The sequence below is a fragment of the Eufriesea mexicana genome, unplaced genomic scaffold (assembly GCF_001483705.2).
Source record: "Eufriesea mexicana isolate 0111107269 unplaced genomic scaffold, ASM148370v2 scaffold2387, whole genome shotgun sequence".
NCBI classification, from domain to species: domain Eukaryota; kingdom Metazoa; phylum Arthropoda; class Insecta; order Hymenoptera; family Apidae; genus Eufriesea; species Eufriesea mexicana.
The window spans coordinates 176,240-193,026 of record NW_016910450.1 but is presented as its reverse complement, the minus strand read 5'-3'; the positions used below and the strand labels follow the sequence as shown (position 1 = coordinate 193,026).

General features: G+C 29.4%; 2 protein-coding genes across 4 annotated transcripts; one reads left to right on the top strand and one right to left on the bottom strand.

Moving 5' to 3' along the window:
• The first annotated feature begins 274 nt into the window (after positions 1-274).
• Positions 275-3,391, top strand: P58IPK (dnaJ homolog subfamily C member P58IPK). Its single transcript, XM_017903549.1, has 6 exons — positions 275-565; positions 640-750; positions 827-1,026; positions 1,116-1,441; positions 1,514-1,857; positions 2,816-3,391. Exons 1-6 carry the CDS (start codon positions 517-519, stop codon positions 3,229-3,231), a joined length of 1,446 nt encoding a protein of 481 aa, XP_017759038.1. The 5' UTR covers positions 275-516; the 3' UTR covers positions 3,232-3,391.
• Positions 3,392-6,952: 3,561 nt separating this feature from the next.
• Nt5c (5' nucleotidase C) lies at positions 6,953-16,351 on the bottom strand. 3 transcript variants are annotated; one of them, XM_017903547.1, is made up of 10 exons: positions 15,956-16,351; positions 14,854-15,579; positions 11,668-11,843; positions 11,165-11,392; positions 8,401-8,403; positions 8,187-8,327; positions 7,964-8,121; positions 7,705-7,891; positions 7,493-7,633; positions 6,953-7,309 (listed from the first exon to the last, which is right to left on the bottom strand). In XM_017903547.1, exons 2-10 carry the CDS (start codon positions 15,050-15,052, stop codon positions 6,953-6,955), a joined length of 1,590 nt encoding a protein of 529 aa, XP_017759036.1. In that variant the 5' UTR covers positions 15,053-15,579; positions 15,956-16,351. The 3 variants fall into 3 exon arrangements, with proteins under 3 accessions (XP_017759036.1, XP_017759035.1, XP_017759037.1); XM_017903546.1 differs by lacking the exon at positions 15,956-16,351 and having other exon boundaries at positions 14,854-15,687; XM_017903548.1 differs by lacking the exons at positions 11,165-11,392; positions 11,668-11,843; positions 14,854-15,579; positions 15,956-16,351 and adding exons at positions 9,805-10,032; positions 10,308-10,477.
• Between the last annotated feature and the right edge of the window lie 436 nt (positions 16,352-16,787).

The window sequence follows — 16,787 nt, the reverse complement described above, 5'->3', positions numbered from 1 at the left end:
GAAGAAGCCACGAATTCTTCGTACACTGCCACGTACTCATATTCATAGCAAATTTCAATGTATTCTAGGAAAAGAATTTTTCGAATATCTTCGAAATTAAACCAATTGGTAGTACATGTATAGGGAATAGTTGTTGCAAATGATGTCCCTAATAACAGACTTCAATCAATTTCATAGAAATCAAAGAAGTGGTTACTAATAATTACTTTAATTTTGTTGTATTTCAAGTCAAAAGTTCGAAACATTAAAAAATTTGAATAGTGCTACAGTTATACATCATACTATCTGTTTTTAGTGTAATATCTAAAATGTTATAGCGGCTCATGAGTGGTGATGACGAAAAGCCAATTCTGTGGAGTAATTTGGACCAATCGTATAAGACCACGATCGCAATGGCGGTGTGGCTGAACAGTTTTATGTTATCGGGTGGTTAAGTAGAAACTTCTAAAGCCAGCTAGTTTGTTTTCTTATGTATTGAAGTATTCGTATTATCGTGGTTCAATTTTTTATTCAGTCATGTACCATTGTGGTTTATTATTGGTCTTATTGGATCTGTCGTTAGATGGTAAATAATCTTAACCCACGATACTTTTAATATAACTATTTTATAGTATAATATTTAATGAGCTTAAATTTCAGTTGTTGGGAGTGTTTCCCAATTAGAAATTGATAGGCACTTGGAATTAGGTAGAGAATTTTTAGCAAAAGGACAATTACAGGATGCATTATCACATTATCATGCAGCTGTTGGTAAGTGTTGTTTGCAATTTTTATAAGTTTGTAGAAAAGAAAATTTATTAAATTTTATTAAATATCATTTTTATAGAGGGAGATCCAAACAACTATTTGACATATTATAAAAGGGGCACAGTATATCTAGCATTAGGTAAAGCTAAATTTGCACTCCTTGATCTTGATAGAGTTTTGGAATTGAAACCAGATTTTACATCTGCAAGATTGCAACGTGGAAATGTACTGCTTAAACAAGCTCAATTCGAGAAAGCTGAAGTTGATTTTCGAGATGTGGTAGGTATATTTTTATAATTTTTAAAAATATAAATTCATAATTACATACTTTTATTATATTACATTTTTTTACTTTTTATTCAACATAGTTGGCAGTTGAACCACATAATTCAGATGCCTATAATGCCTTATATAAAATAGTACCTGCCCAAAAAGATTTGTTAATTGTAGACAGATTAATAAAGAATGGCGATTATACAACTGCTGCACAACAGCTTTCCAGAGTTATTGAAGTATGCCCATGGTCAGCTGAACTTAGAGAACGCCGAGCTGAATGTTATGAAGCACTTGAAGATTATGTTAGTGCTATTTCTGATATACGGTCTACAACCAAATTACAGTCAGACAATACACAAGGATATTTAAAGACAGCCACATTACATTATCGTCTTGGACAAGTTGAAGAATCATTAACGTAAGTAATACTAAAATGTAAAACTATTTATTTTATATTTAAATTTATATACATATAATTATAAATACATAGGGAAATTCGAGAATGTTTGAAACTTGATCCAGAACATTCACAGTGCTTTTCATTTTATAAAAAAGTTAAGAAAATAGCAAAACTATTAACAGATGCAAGAACGTATAGAGATCAAAGAGATTACGCTAAATGTATAGATTCTGCTCAACCTATTCTTAAACATGAACCACAAGTAGCCAATGTTCGTTTTCTTGCTCATCAGGAGCTTTGTAAATGTTATGTTGGTAACTTAGAACCAAGCAAGGCAATTAAAAATTGTCATGAAGCAATAAAAATAAGAAAAGAAGCTGAAGTATTTTGTGATAGAGGAGAAGCATATCTTGCTGCTGAAATGTTTGATGATGGTAAGTTATATTTGTATAGGATTTCTTAGTTTTATCTTCAGATATGTTTATTTCTAAAATTATTTGTTATTTCTAAATTTGTTTCAAATAGATTTATTCTCTCTCTCAATTTTTAGAGAGATCTCTTATAATAGACACAAATCTTGTGCTTTTGTTTAATTACATAGATTTTAATATCCTTGTTAGCTAAATGCTTAACTTGTTTCAATAAAAATTCATTAACCTAATGCATACAGCATTTTTTTGGATGATTTTAAGTCATTTACAATAGTTTGCTGTTCAGTTTTGCCAAATATAATTTTTGTTATTTTTAAAATTTGTCGGCACGATTATAAACATGAGGTGAACTCACAGATAATACTTGTAGGGATATTGGGTGAAATTTAAAATCTAAGGATCTACTAAAAAGAAAAAAAAACACTTTATTATCTTTTGCTAATCAGATCCAGATGCGACTCGCGTGTCCGCATTATCTTTTTCTTGCCCTTTTCTTGCCTCTGGTGAGGTGAGGAACATTTCTCAATCATTATATACAATCAAAGGTCGAGTGCCCTGTGTCATGTGTATCTATACTACACACATATCAAATAGGCGCACGCGCAATATACTAATCTTTTACATACTATTTAACAATATTTAGATTTACAAAAATGGAATAATATTCGATGAATGTTTAGTACATTTGAATATCAGACCTTCAATGATCATAAAAGAACCATATGTTGTTAATTAATAATTCATTTTGAAGCAAGTTAAGTTAGTAGGTTTATTTAAAAAAACAAAGAAACACCTTGTTGAAAACATTTACTTACACAAGATCCAGTTTAAAATATAGTAAATTTGAATAATAAATAGCTTTAAAAATAATCATATATGGAGATTAAATTGGATATTTTATATACTGTACAAAGTTTTTTATCATTTATACGATTTAATAACAAGTATTATTTTTCAAAAGCAATTAAAGATTTTGAAGAAGCTTTAGAAATTGATATGAGATTACAAAGAGCAAAACAAGGTCTTCATAAAGCGCAACAGCGACAAAAACTTTCTGAATCACGAGATTATTATAAAATTTTGGGTGTGCCAAGAACAGCGTCTAAACGTGATATTATTAAAGCGTATAGAAAAGCTGCACAAAAGTGGCATCCTGATAATTTTCAAGAAGGAGACGAAAAGAAACGGGCAGAGAAAAAATTTATTGATATTGCAGCTGCCAAAGAAGTATTAACTGATGATGAAAAAAGAGCAAAGTTTGATCAAGGAGAAGATCCGTTAGATCCTGAATCAGGGAAACATCAAGGCTTCAATCCCTTCCAAGAATTCCATCAATTCCATGGTTCTCCCTTCCAATTTAAGTTCCACTTTAATTAGACATCTTTTTTATTTTCATGCTACTAGCTTAAATAAAATTCCTAAATTTTTATAATGTCGTTATGTATGCGACATGATTTCTGCTACCTTAGCTGAAATTTAATTTTGCTGATCTACCTCGTCGGTAGTTATACGGGTAATTATTTACTTTAGCAGCTTTGCCCTAAATCTGCTTATATCTCCATTTTTCTCTCTTTTCTTTTCTTTTTTAATTAGTTTATTTTAATATTAAGGAATACAGATCGGAGGATGTTAAAAAAGTAATATATTTCTACCATTAAAATACAACATTCTTTGTAAAAAAAAAAAGGTGTAAGCAGATGTTGAGCAAACTTGCTAAAGTAAATACTTATCGTTATACGTCATGCATCTGCATGTAATCAGAAGACTGTACGCAAAAAATTAGTAATCAATCAGTAAGTCAAGAAAAATGACCAATAATAAATTAAAATGAATCATAAGATATAATTAAAGATTAAATTGTTGTCAAAGTCACACGCAAATTACTCTTACTATCATTTCTCAGTTGGTAATTTGTTATTGAAATTTAACGTATACGTAATGTAAATAACACAAGCACATAATTTAATATTTTATTTATAATAATTTATAATATTCTGATTATAATAATTTTGAGTTTTGACTTACTGAACAAGTAATAAACAACATAAATAATGCAGACTGAACGTATAATCAGTTTTCAGTAATGTGAATATTCTGTACATGTAAATTTCTTATCATTGATATACGAAAGTCGTGGTTGAATTAGCATTTTAATGAAACTATAGGATATATGGTGGCGAAAGTGCCACTTAAATTTTACAGCGGCGGGCTGTGGATTATTGAGTTTAGCTTAAAATTATGCGATGATTAGACGGAGTAACTATTAAAATCATTTTCGGTAATATAGTCATTGTGTACAGATGCACTTCAGGTATAGATTACAGAGATATACTATGAAGTGACTGTATTCGATGTTGATAAACATATGTAGGACAGTGCTGTGCGTGTGTTGTATTCGCATGAGTGTGAGAGAACTTATGTAAATACTGTATCTCTAATATTTGTTTAAATATATTTGAATAGTTTATACAAACATATTTGTATCATTTGTATGTAATATTTAAGAGTATTTTTATATAAAATACACTTATATAAATTTTTATATAAAATGCTCTTAAATATTTAATGTATTCTATAAAGTTTTCAATATGTACTGATATATTTGTACTTAAATTTTCTTTTAAGTAGTAATTCTTCCCTAGAATTTATTAATTTAGTTACTGAATAATGGATTTTCACTGTTATCAAACCCAATATTACGAATATTATTGTATAATTACAATTAATTTATGCCATAAAACATTTATAATTTATTTATATTATTATTTAAATCAATATTTAGGATTATCTTTTCTGTTACAAAGTATTTGATAAATTATAAAAATTCACTTGTTTTTCTAAAATGTTAGTATTGTTTCTAATTTTACATTTCAAATATGTGAAATATTATTCTTAGATTGAAAATATAACTTTCTATAAGTTTTATTTACAATTCTTGCTGTAATAAGGATAATAATTATAAATGAATTTTTTTTTAGACATTAATTTCTTATAATTTTCTATATAAAACAGTTATATAATAATGCTCATATAATATTGCATTATTTTATACTTCTCGTTAATTTCCTTCGGTATTTATTTTAAATTATAAATACTATTAAAAATATTTAAAAAAAATAAATTAGTAAAATTATATAATGATTGATATAAAACAAAATGATTTAATGTATTGAGTTAATATATTGATGTATCTAAATTATTTTATTTATTTTAGATAAGTTAAAAGGGTGGTTATTAAACGTGTATATTAAAAATCAAATTATAATCAAGTTAGTAGGAAAGATTAGTAAGAAAATTAAAACACTGAAAAAACAATAATATTGTCTAAATTTAATTTTATTGACTATTATAATTATTTACGTACATTTGAACACATTTATATCTAGAGGAAACAAAACATTTTAAAACTAATTACTGTACTACTTTGATAAGAAAGATGTTAAGTAGAATCTTTTTTATTCGTACATTAAGAATTTTGATATTGTCTAATTTAATTCGATGTATATATACTTTTTGCGTATACTAAAATTCTAATATTAAAAATGGGACTACTATGTATATGATTTTTTTATATTCTCACTTTTCAGGTTTTTCTTTAGACAATGGTGATTTATTCTTGCTTAAGGTACAGAAATCACTGTGGTTTAACAACTTAGTGACTGAACGACTTAATAACTTAACGAACACGATGACTTAACAACTTAACGACCTATTGACAATTTTACAACTGAATGATTTGAGAGCAACTGCCTGCTTCGTCCGTGGATCAATCTATATATTCACGATGCCCTTGGTGGGTGTTCCGATAATGCCCGGACTCCGCATACCAAGGGTGTGATAAGGGTGGACCGGCGTTATCGCCCGTAGGAACCGGGTCCGCATTTCGTTCGGCAAACGTAATGTTTTTTAATCAAGGGTGGTTGGTGGGCGCGGGGGATACTGACATCCCGTGGACGTAACACTTCTCTGTGAGAATCGGATTCGTGACGTTTCTCATTCTAAGATGGTTAATGGGCGCGAGGATGCCAACGTCCCGTGGGCGTAACAATAGTGTCTTAGGTTTACTAGATTACATATTATAATTTAGAATTTAAAGAATCATTTCTTGTGGTTATTTTTCTCTGTTTTTTTTGCAAGATTTCAAAATTATAATTGACGTTGTTTATATTACATAATACACTTTTTTATTAAACATTATTTGATAATTATAAGCACTATAAAGTGATTTTTATTTAAGGACTTGGAAGACTACCCAATATATAATAGCAATGTAAATATTTTAGATAGTAAATATAAAAAAAACACCTTGTCTTTGATATTCATTTCAAACTAGAATCACAGTTATTAGATATAATCCTATTAATTTTAACTTTTGTATCCTGCTCAGCGTAAATTGTACTTTGTTATAACAATATCGTAAAATAATTTTCATATATTTGTCTTATAAAATTTATGATAAATATATATGCGTTTTAGTTATGAACATTATTTTTAGCATTTAGTGTAACAAATTTTGTACCTGAATAAATTATGTAAACTTGTATCCATTTACCATAAAGGAAAAAATATATCAAATAGAATAGTTTTCAATTCTAAATAAGTAGTACATTTTTGTTTTATATAAGTTATTTCATTCTTTGCTCTATAATACTATTAAAATTTTTGTTTCCTTTTTTTTAATTCATCTAATCTTTTATATCTGTTGTCAAAATGTTTTGGATATGTATTCTAAATAATTTCTCTACATACAATGCTACATATATATGATATTGATTCATTTTTGATAAATATGTGGAATAAAACTTTTGCAGAAATTAATTAATTAATCTAAAAAATGATGCATATGTAATTTATATATATCAAATACTTCTGCACAAAGTATCACATAATTTTAATGCACTAAACAGTCTAACATTCTCTTTTTATTTACATGAAACGCAAATTTAACTATCTAATTCTTAACTATCTAATTTTTAATATTTTTACTTTTTTTTAGAGATTTCAATGGAAATACTTGTGATTTTTGATCCATTAGGTTTTGTCACGTTCAAAAGCACTGGATATCTCTAATTATAAATCTAAATATAAGAATTATATATTACACAAAATAACTTGTATATTCATGTGGCATTACACCTCTTCTTGGATAAAAAGTGTGACTCGTTGAGTATTCTAATAGATTTGTGATTGAGCTCATATAAATATCAGCAAATCTAAAAAGTCTTCTCGAAAAATATGTAGGGTTATGATATGTTCTAAACACAGAGCCAAATTGTTTATTAAATACTCGTTTTATCTCATTTCTTAATCCATCTCTTTCCTTAATCCATTCATCGAGTATTGTATGCACATCTGGTCCTTCAAAATCTTGATGTTCTTCAATCAATCCTGTTAGCATTTGTAACCAATTTGCATTTTCTTTGAATTTTGGGTTATTTAATGTTGCAATTTCATGCTGTAATGCATAAAAATATTCTATCAATTGATTAATTTTTGAAAATAATAAATTTAAAATGTGTAAAATCAATATTTTCAATAACATTCACTTGTTATAAAATTGATTCAAGATTTGTTTTTTCATTTACTCTTAGTTCAGATTCACGTTTAAGATAATATTATGTATAATTAAACTATTTACCGTTAATTCCTTTATTATAGCTCCAGTTCGCCAACCGTGCTCTAAGGTTACATCCGCTAAATCGCTATAAGGATGATCTCCAAAATATAATACTTGATGTCCTTGCCATCCAGTCATATCTTGCAATTGTTTGACTGTGCCCTATTGTTTTATGATTGTTTGATGTTAATATTGATCATAAATAAGTAGAAATAATTCCAAAATAAACTTACTTCAAGATATATGACTCCTTTTTCAAGTTTGGTAACTCGATCCCATAGTTGTGTTTTGTTAACTTCGTCATATATTCTAAGAGGTCGAGTTTCTTCAGTGAAAAATTTTGGCTTTCTCGCTTGCACAATTACTACATCGAAATAATCTTTCCAATCATCACCAACCAAAAATTTCATTCCAATATCACTATAAATAATAATATCATAATTTATCAATTATATAAGCATTTTAGCGTCATTTATTATATTTATTACTTACACAAAATGGAAAGGACTATTAGTTACTAGAAACATATTTTTATTAGCTTCCTTAAGTCGATTAAAAAATCTTTTTAAATCCTTATTTTGTTCTAAATATTCAGACACATTTTGTACTACCATTTGATGCATTACAGGATGACAATTTTTTACAGAGTTCTACATAAAAAATATAATTAACTTTTATACTCTTTTATATTCTTGGTATATTTTAGTAATTTTACCTTTACATCTCTAAAGAGTATTTCAGGATGATAGTCGATATGATTTCTAAGAAAGTATTCCGTGACGTTACACAAAAGACCCATTTCTGGTACCGAAAATAAATCAGCCAACTGAACCATTTTCGTTCTGTGCAGTGCTTCCTAAAACATTAAATTTTTTTTTTTTACATGAAAAATCAGTATACTTTACAATGACATAAGACTTAATACTCACTTTCTATATTTAACGTTGGTAAAATCCGTCATGAAAAACACAAAAGTTGATGCATGCAAACAAACAAAGGACATTTAAATGTTGCAAGTTTTGACATTCACAAAATTTGATTGGAAATTTGCAATTGAGACTACACGTATGTGCATATGCTATAACAATTACAAAGAACTGAAGTATTCGTGCATTTTTTTCCTGTTGTTAAATGTTATGATTAGTTTATATTTTTATACTATTCTTTTGAAATACTTTAACATACATTCACTGTTTTGTATATAATCAAGGATGCAAGAAAGGATGAGAAAATCCAGTTCCACTGATATGTATAAATACATGCTTCCGTTCAATCTATTATCACTTTTAGATAATCACATCTTTCAGTGATTTTGTATTTAAAGAATATTAGAATCAAAATAAAATAGAATTGTCTAATCTTATAACATCTTAGAATTATTTTTTAGCTAGTTGTTATAACCCTTTGTGATATAGGGGAGTGCCACCAAAAGTATTATTTAAACTGTTATATTTTTCAGTTTATAAATAAAAATAATATAAAAATTTAATGAAAAATAGAAAACATTCTAATAGTATATTAAGAAAAAGTGAGAAAAGTCTATCATAAATAAATAAGATGTTTACATTAATATTAATTTACTTTATCAACAATCAATATTTATTTACAGAGTGTCTGGTAAATAATGATACAAGATGGCAAGAAGTAATTATATATCTAAAAATAAGTCGAAAAGGAATATTTCAAAACACTTTTGTGTGATTCTATTCGATTTCCTTAATATAAATATAAACATAATAGAAATATTTACAAATATGGTGATATACAATCTACAATAAAATTCGTAGACTTAAGATTTGAATAGAAAAACGCGCATTCCATGAATTTTCTAGCTTACTTTTACCGAAAACAAAATTCGAAATGAAAAAAATTTGGTTTTTGTACCAACAAGTTACCAGATATTTTATATACACATAATATATATTTCATCGTATTAGTATAGTGTAAGAAACTTCGTGACAGTATGATTTAGAATATATAATACACTTATAAAAATATAAGTGCTTTTATCATATACATAAAACAAATATAAAATATACAAATGTATAAAAGTACACAATAGTTATTAAATTATTGACAGCTATAGATCATTAGTTTAGACGTAGCAAAGCTTGTATGAATTTTATGCTTTTTTTCAAATAATTATAATATATACTGTAAACTTCTTTTTTCATATTTCTCACTGTTTCTTTATCTTAAATAATTTTTAATAGTTCCTATCCATATCCAATAACAAAACAATAGGCAATTCTCCCTTTTAGTTTTAACAATACAATAATTTCGGCCAGGAACACCGTTCTAGTTAATTATTGAGTTTACTTGAGTATCCTTACATGAGAATGTTTATGAGGCGCTTCTACATAAGCGATAGGTATTATCCGGTTTTTATAGAGCCTAAGAACCTCGTCGTCGGGGACTGGATGTAAACCGCGGTAAACGGTGCCAAATTGAATTTGCAAGAAGCTGTCGAGTTTCAGCAACAGACCCTTTTCGATGTCGTAATGGAGGCCACGAACAGCGAAATCCTTCTTGTACTCGAGGTTGCCGATTCCCCCGGGGTACTGTACAGCCGATTAAACGAGTTTGCGTCAAGTTTCAATTGAAATTCTCGTTCGGCTGTAATTGTCGCTTGATTTTCGAGAAAACGCTGCTGACGAACCGAATTCGCCAGCAGAAATGAGTTAGGAAGTTTCGTTCGCTAGCTTGAATTAGTCTCGACGAGGTTGAAAGTTTGTCAGCCGTTTCTCCAGTGACGTATATACGAGGAATTTCTTTGCATTAACTGAAAAACCTGGAAAATTCATTTAGTCCATGTTACGCGTGCATTTGTATTTACCTTGTATTTTTGAATGAGCATATCACGTCCGAGGTTATACAGCAGGTAATCCATCGATGGCTTGTAACAAGCTAACGTGTAATCATAGTCGAATCCATATACTTGCACTTCTTTCAAGTCCAACTCGTTGCAGGCAAACACTCCTTTTATGCTTACGTCTTGCGGAAGTTTCTTGGCTGGAGAAGAAATTTCAGTAATTAATTTTATGCGTAATAAACATTTATACATATAGATTTAATTGTTATACACGTTAAACTAGTATATATTATAATTCAAATATGGTGATATACAATCTACAATAAAATTCGTAGACTTAAGATTTGAATAGAAAAACGCGCATTCCATGAATTTTCTAGCTTACTTTTACCGAAAACAAAATTCGAAATGAAAAAAATTTGGTTTTTGTACCAACAAGTTACCAGATATTTTATATACACATAATATATATTTCATCGTATTAGTATAGTGTAAGAAACTTCGTGACAGTATGATTTAGAATATATAATACACTTATAAAAATATAAGTGCTTTTATCATATACATAAAACAAATATAAAATATACAAATGTATAAAAGTACACAATAGTTATTAAATTATTGACAGCTATAGATCATTAGTTTAGACGTAGCAAAGCTTGTATGAATTTTATGCTTTTTTTCAAATAATTATAATATATACTGTAAACTTCTTTTTTCATATTTCTCACTGTTTCTTTATCTTAAATAATTTTTAATAGTTCCTATCCATATCCAATAACAAAACAATAGGCAATTCTCCCTTTTAGTTTTAACAATACAATAATTTCGGCCAGGAACACCGTTCTAGTTAATTATTGAGTTTACTTGAGTATCCTTACATGAGAATGTTTATGAGGCGCTTCTACATAAGCGATAGGTATTATCCGGTTTTTATAGAGCCTAAGAACCTCGTCGTCGGGGACTGGATGTAAACCGCGGTAAACGGTGCCAAATTGAATTTGCAAGAAGCTGTCGAGTTTCAGCAACAGACCCTTTTCGATGTCGTAATGGAGGCCACGAACAGCGAAATCCTTCTTGTACTCGAGGTTGCCGATTCCCCCGGGGTACTGTACAGCCGATTAAACGAGTTTGCGTCAAGTTTCAATTGAAATTCTCGTTCGGCTGTAATTGTCGCTTGATTTTCGAGAAAACGCTGCTGACGAACCGAATTCGCCAGCAGAAATGAGTTAGGAAGTTTCGTTCGCTAGCTTGAATTAGTCTCGACGAGGTTGAAAGTTTGTCAGCCGTTTCTCCAGTGACGTATATACGAGGAATTTCTTTGCATTAACTGAAAAACCTGGAAAATTCATTTAGTCCATGTTACGCGTGCATTTGTATTTACCTTGTATTTTTGAATGAGCATATCACGTCCGAGGTTATACAGCAGGTAATCCATCGATGGCTTGTAACAAGCTAACGTGTAATCATAGTCGAATCCATATACTTGCACTTCTTTCAAGTCCAACTCGTTGCAGGCAAACACTCCTTTTATGCTTACGTCTTGCGGAAGTTTCTTGGCTGGAGAAGAAATTTCAGTAATTAATTTTATGCGTAATAAACATTTATACATATAGATTTAATTGTTATACACGTTAAACTAGTATATATTATAATTATAGTATATAGTATAGTATATATTATAATTATGATTATAAGTATGACAAATTTGAAAGAAATTTTGGATATAGGTGCGATAAATGTGTAAATAATCTTAAATATAATTTTAATATATTTAAAAATTAAAACCAAAAAATATGATATCTTGATAATTTTAGTAAATTTGAAAAGAATTATCGATATAATTTTGATAAATTTGAATATAATTTCAGACACGATTCTGATAAATTTGGAAATAATTTTAGATACAATTTTGATAAATTAAAAATTTTTTCATTTAACAACTTGATATTTTGATAATTTTAATAAATTTGAAAATATTTTTGACATAATCTTAATAAATATGAACATTTTTTAAAGATTAACAATTAAAATATATAATTAGAATATATAACCATAAGTGACGATAAAAGTTTACACGATTATACTGTTTTATAAATATCGAATTTATTTATATAATTTATTTGCAATTATGATTTTATTACTGTTAACATTTAACGAAGCTTTTTATTCTAATTTTTAATCGTTCCATTAATTTTGTTCTATGAATAATTAAAAAAGATTTCATGTATATTTTACATTGTTTAAAAAATAATTACAAAATGTTTTACAATTTTCAAATAAAAAAATTGTTGAATTATTTTGAATTGAAAAGAGTTTGATATTTTTATTATAAAAATTTAAAAAAAAATTTGTAAGATATTGGATTTTTCAGACATTAATCTTGTTGATTATTGTTATAAATAAAAATATTTTTGTTTACTTTCATGAAAAAGAAAGAACTACGAAAAATTTTGATTTCTTTATTGAATGATTTTGTTCACAATATTAAATACATAAAACAAGAATCAATATAGAATACGATTTTTCTTTTGTATTTTTATATATTAAATTATATGAATTATAATATACATGTATATAGTATAGCATATATTTATTATACTATGTATTATATATTACATCACATATCATACATTATGCCAAATATAGTTTAGATATGGATTTTCTATAAAATGCTTATTTGTTTATTGTATATAGAATAAAATTTGTTAAAAAAATTTGTTCTTGTAAAATATTAAAAATATCAAATACTAGTGCAAAATTTTATTAAAAAATATATTTATATAAAGTATATTAATATAAAGAAATTTTATTAATAAAAGGGAAAAAATGGAAAAATAAAAGTAATTTTCAAAGCTCTGAAAGGTTTCTAATTCCTAGAAAATATATACCCTATGTATTATAGCTCTTTAGCACTCCTTATAGCACTTGGTATCCAATTTTAGTTTATACAAATTTTTGTAATCTTCAACTATTTTATATTCAATTATGCAAGATTTTGTACAGCTGTAAATAACATGCAAAATGTTCCACAGTTTGTTACTAAAATATTCAACTAGAGTTGAATATAAAAATATTAGTAGTTCTATTGTTTGAAAAATATTCACTAATGTAACTATTATACATCCTTTATAAAATTAATTAAATAATAATTAATAAATTAAAGTGTTTATATTATAATTTAATAATAAACAAAAATAAATATACAAATTAACATTAAATAAATATTAAAATTCTGTTAGTATCAAATAATTTGGAAATATTGAATTTTGATAATATAAATAACGGTGCAACCTACATTTCCTATGAATAAGTATATCAACTTGTACAGTAAGGGTATGAAACATTATTTACAATATAGATACTTGATCAGTGTCAATGTTATAGTCCATAGATGACGTGTCCGCTTTCTTACATAACCCCCAAGGTTAATAAAAAATTTCACATAAGACAGAATTGCTTTCATAGAAAATTAAATATTAAGATTTTTCGCACGTATATATTTTTCATAATAAAAATATGTTAGTTTAAAATAATTAGCGTAAAACTAGTCAAAAGTAAACGCATTAAAAATTTAATATTATGATACTTAATACTATGTTTAATATTTCTACTTCCTTTATCATTTGCATCATCACACACGGCATAATCTAAAAACAGACCCTAGCTACTTTTCCTGTTTAATGTTGCAAGCTACCTCACAATCAGATAGACATATCAAGATGAATACGAAAACAATACGATTTATGTGCACGTGATTCTACACGCGCGGCCTTGTACGAGGGCTTTTTAGCTAAATAGCAGGGTAACGCACGGGATTATTTCTCCACTTTGATTCATGATAAGTCCGTGCTCTCGTTTTATTCCACAGATGCCTGATACGAGATGCTTTTCACCGTCCTAGATTTTTCTGCCCGTCCATTCGTCGTCTCTCCTGTGTTCTTTTACTAATTACCTCTAGATATATATTCTGTTATATAAATTTTCCTTCGATTATTTTGTCAAGTAAAATATCGATAGACCAAACGATATTTAATTGAGGTAACCTTTATAACATAATTCAATATTAATCGTGTCATTAAATACTTTGCAACAAGTATCTTGTCGAAGTAAATAAATCAAGATAATTATTCACGGTTAAAAGAACTCTTAACAGATCTAACAATGCATCATACGAAAGATTTTGGAAAGTTGCCAAAGGCAATTGATATACGATTGCATTGTTGCTATTTCACGCAACAGATGTGTAAATATTGTTGTGTACACGTTCTTAAGAGACACGATATAAGTATTTAACTTTCTTTTCAGATTAAATATAAATCAAATGCTTCCTGAACGGGGAATTCTCATTAGCATATTAATCCTGATTTCCGTACGGATAGACGACTATCAAGGTCTTGCGTAGGCCCATCGATTCAAAATATCGAAGCACTCATGACCGCGCATGCGTAGTTTTCGGACAAACGGCGCGGCAGAACACGCACAAGCACGACTGAGATAGAACGTTGAAAAGTGACGGAAGTGAGAAGGATGCCTAGCTAAGATGGCTGCAGCCAGTGCTAATACTTACATTTGTATTTTTCGCGTATCTTCTGGTAATTCTGTAGCATAACCTCGCGCGATATTTGGCCACGGTTAAGGGCACGGTCACCAATAGAACGCGTGGCCACAACATGGCTGCTAGACACACGAAACAACCGAGATGACAAGACACTTTCGACGAAGAGAGGCGATGCTGCAGCGACGGCGAGGGTCCTCGTGTGCAGCATCACGAACGATTGGCGGGTATGCAGTTATGACCGCGGTGCTCAACGATTGGCGTTTTGCACAGCGGGAAATTCGAATTAGTGTATCAGCAAACGTGTTCGAGCTTTCGACGTTACTATGCGACTATTAACCCACGTATTGTTTTTGCTGTTGTTACTTCATCAAAACCGAGTATACCGGTTTGCACGCACTCTACAATGAAGATGTGGCACACTTTCTTCGGTTAACTCTGTTCTTCTCATGGAGTGTACATGTCCTTGCGTGTGGTACTCGCTATTTATACCCTTGCTATACTACTATGTGTATATAAGTGTCGAATTGTGCCGGCTTCGTTTCAACCTCGAAGCACGATAAGTGTACGTACGCCACGTCCGACTATCACTGTTCGTCTTTGCGTACGCTTCGTAACGAGGGGATGAAGGGACTGTGTATGGTTGCGGTTCAATCATGCTGTTCGGAACGCTTCACGCAGCGTCGCTGCCTAATGATACGTACAACCAGCTGTCGCAAGTGGGGAAAGCGGTGATACCTAAAAGACGGAAATAGATGTAACTCTTGGTATGCGACACGTGGTGTGTTGCCAAGCGCACCTCCTTGGAGTTTAGAATTCTGCTGACTCGTGGTCAGGTAATCGCGTCAACAATCGCTAACCAGTGAACGAACTTTCTATTCGATATGGTTAGTTCGTTCCTGTCGTTGCACGAATGAAGATTGATTACCTTAGTTTCACGAATATTTGTACTTGCAAAAAGTGTCATTTGCATATGAATAAAAAAGAATATACAAAATAAAAAACTATCTCAATAATTTTTCAAAAATGTTTTCCTCAAATATGGAAACAATTTTGAAACGAATATACACACCTTAATTTCGTACATTAGTATCATATAACGATTGTGATTTACCTTGTAAGAATAATCCGAATTTGTTTTGATAGAAATAGGTTAGTTAGTACTTAAATCCAACGGGATAACCTGAAATTGCTTCAAATGCGTTTCACCTACGGAGGACTGTTTAGACAAAGTATTCTAGTCACTTGTCGGACATAACCACATAAATCGACGATATTCATCGATGTGCCACGCATCACGCTTGATTCTAATCGTAGGAAAGTCGCGTGTGCGTATGTCTACAACAGTATACGTTGTGTCACCTCGATCATACCTGCTGATATTCGAACCTCCTGTAATCGTACCGTCCCAACAGCCGTGCCGATGTTATGATTGATGATCGGCTGCGTCCTTTGGACGGTCATTCTCACGTTTCTGCTTCCGTATGTTATATAATCGCCACTATTCGTGACACAATTTTCTCGATTAATTATAGGCAGTGTGTGTGCAAAGTGGGAACAGCGAGACTTTCTTGCCTTTGCATGTTTTAATACAAATGTTGTTTCATCGTTACCACTAGAAATTACGTTGGCAATTCTTGCATTTTAGAAACGAATACCGTTTCTTCTTTCGAATAAAATGCTTCTGTTTACCTTTCTAACCTCTTTTGTCTGTTTATCGATCGTTCCTAATGTTGGTACTCTTAATGAGTAAATCAAGCGGAATTTATGTTTTTTTGCATACTGAAAATATTATCATTACCAGGCCAACGAAATTATACTTATTATGTATATTTGTGCATGTGTACATAACTGTGTGCAGTTATGTTTTGCATATATATTAGCATCTAATATTTCATTGCTTTAAAGTTAATACGTCGATAGGTTAGTTTTAAACTATCATGTTT

Excerpts from the sequence above, each read along its gene's own strand:
- P58IPK (XM_017903549.1), top strand. The coding sequence starts at position 517 with ATGTACCATTGTGGTTTATTATTGGTCTTATTGGATCTGTCGTTAGAT. Across the intron at positions 1,027-1,115 it reads AAGTTGATTTTCGAGATGTG|TTGGCAGTTGAACCACATAA; the intron begins GTAGGTATATTT and ends TATTCAACATAG. Across the intron at positions 1,442-1,513 it reads CAAGTTGAAGAATCATTAAC|GGAAATTCGAGAATGTTTGA; the intron begins GTAAGTAATACT and ends ATAAATACATAG.
- Nt5c (XM_017903547.1), bottom strand. The coding sequence starts at position 15,052 with ATGCTGCACACGAGGACCCTCGCCGTCGCTGCAGCATCGCCTCTCTTC. Across the intron at positions 11,393-11,667 it reads TGCTCATTCAAAAATACAAG|TACCCCGGGGGAATCGGCAA; the intron begins GTAAATACAAAT and ends TCGGCTGTACAG. Across the intron at positions 7,634-7,704 it reads AAGGAGTCATATATCTTGAA|GGCACAGTCAAACAATTGCA; the intron begins GTAAGTTTATTT and ends ATAAAACAATAG.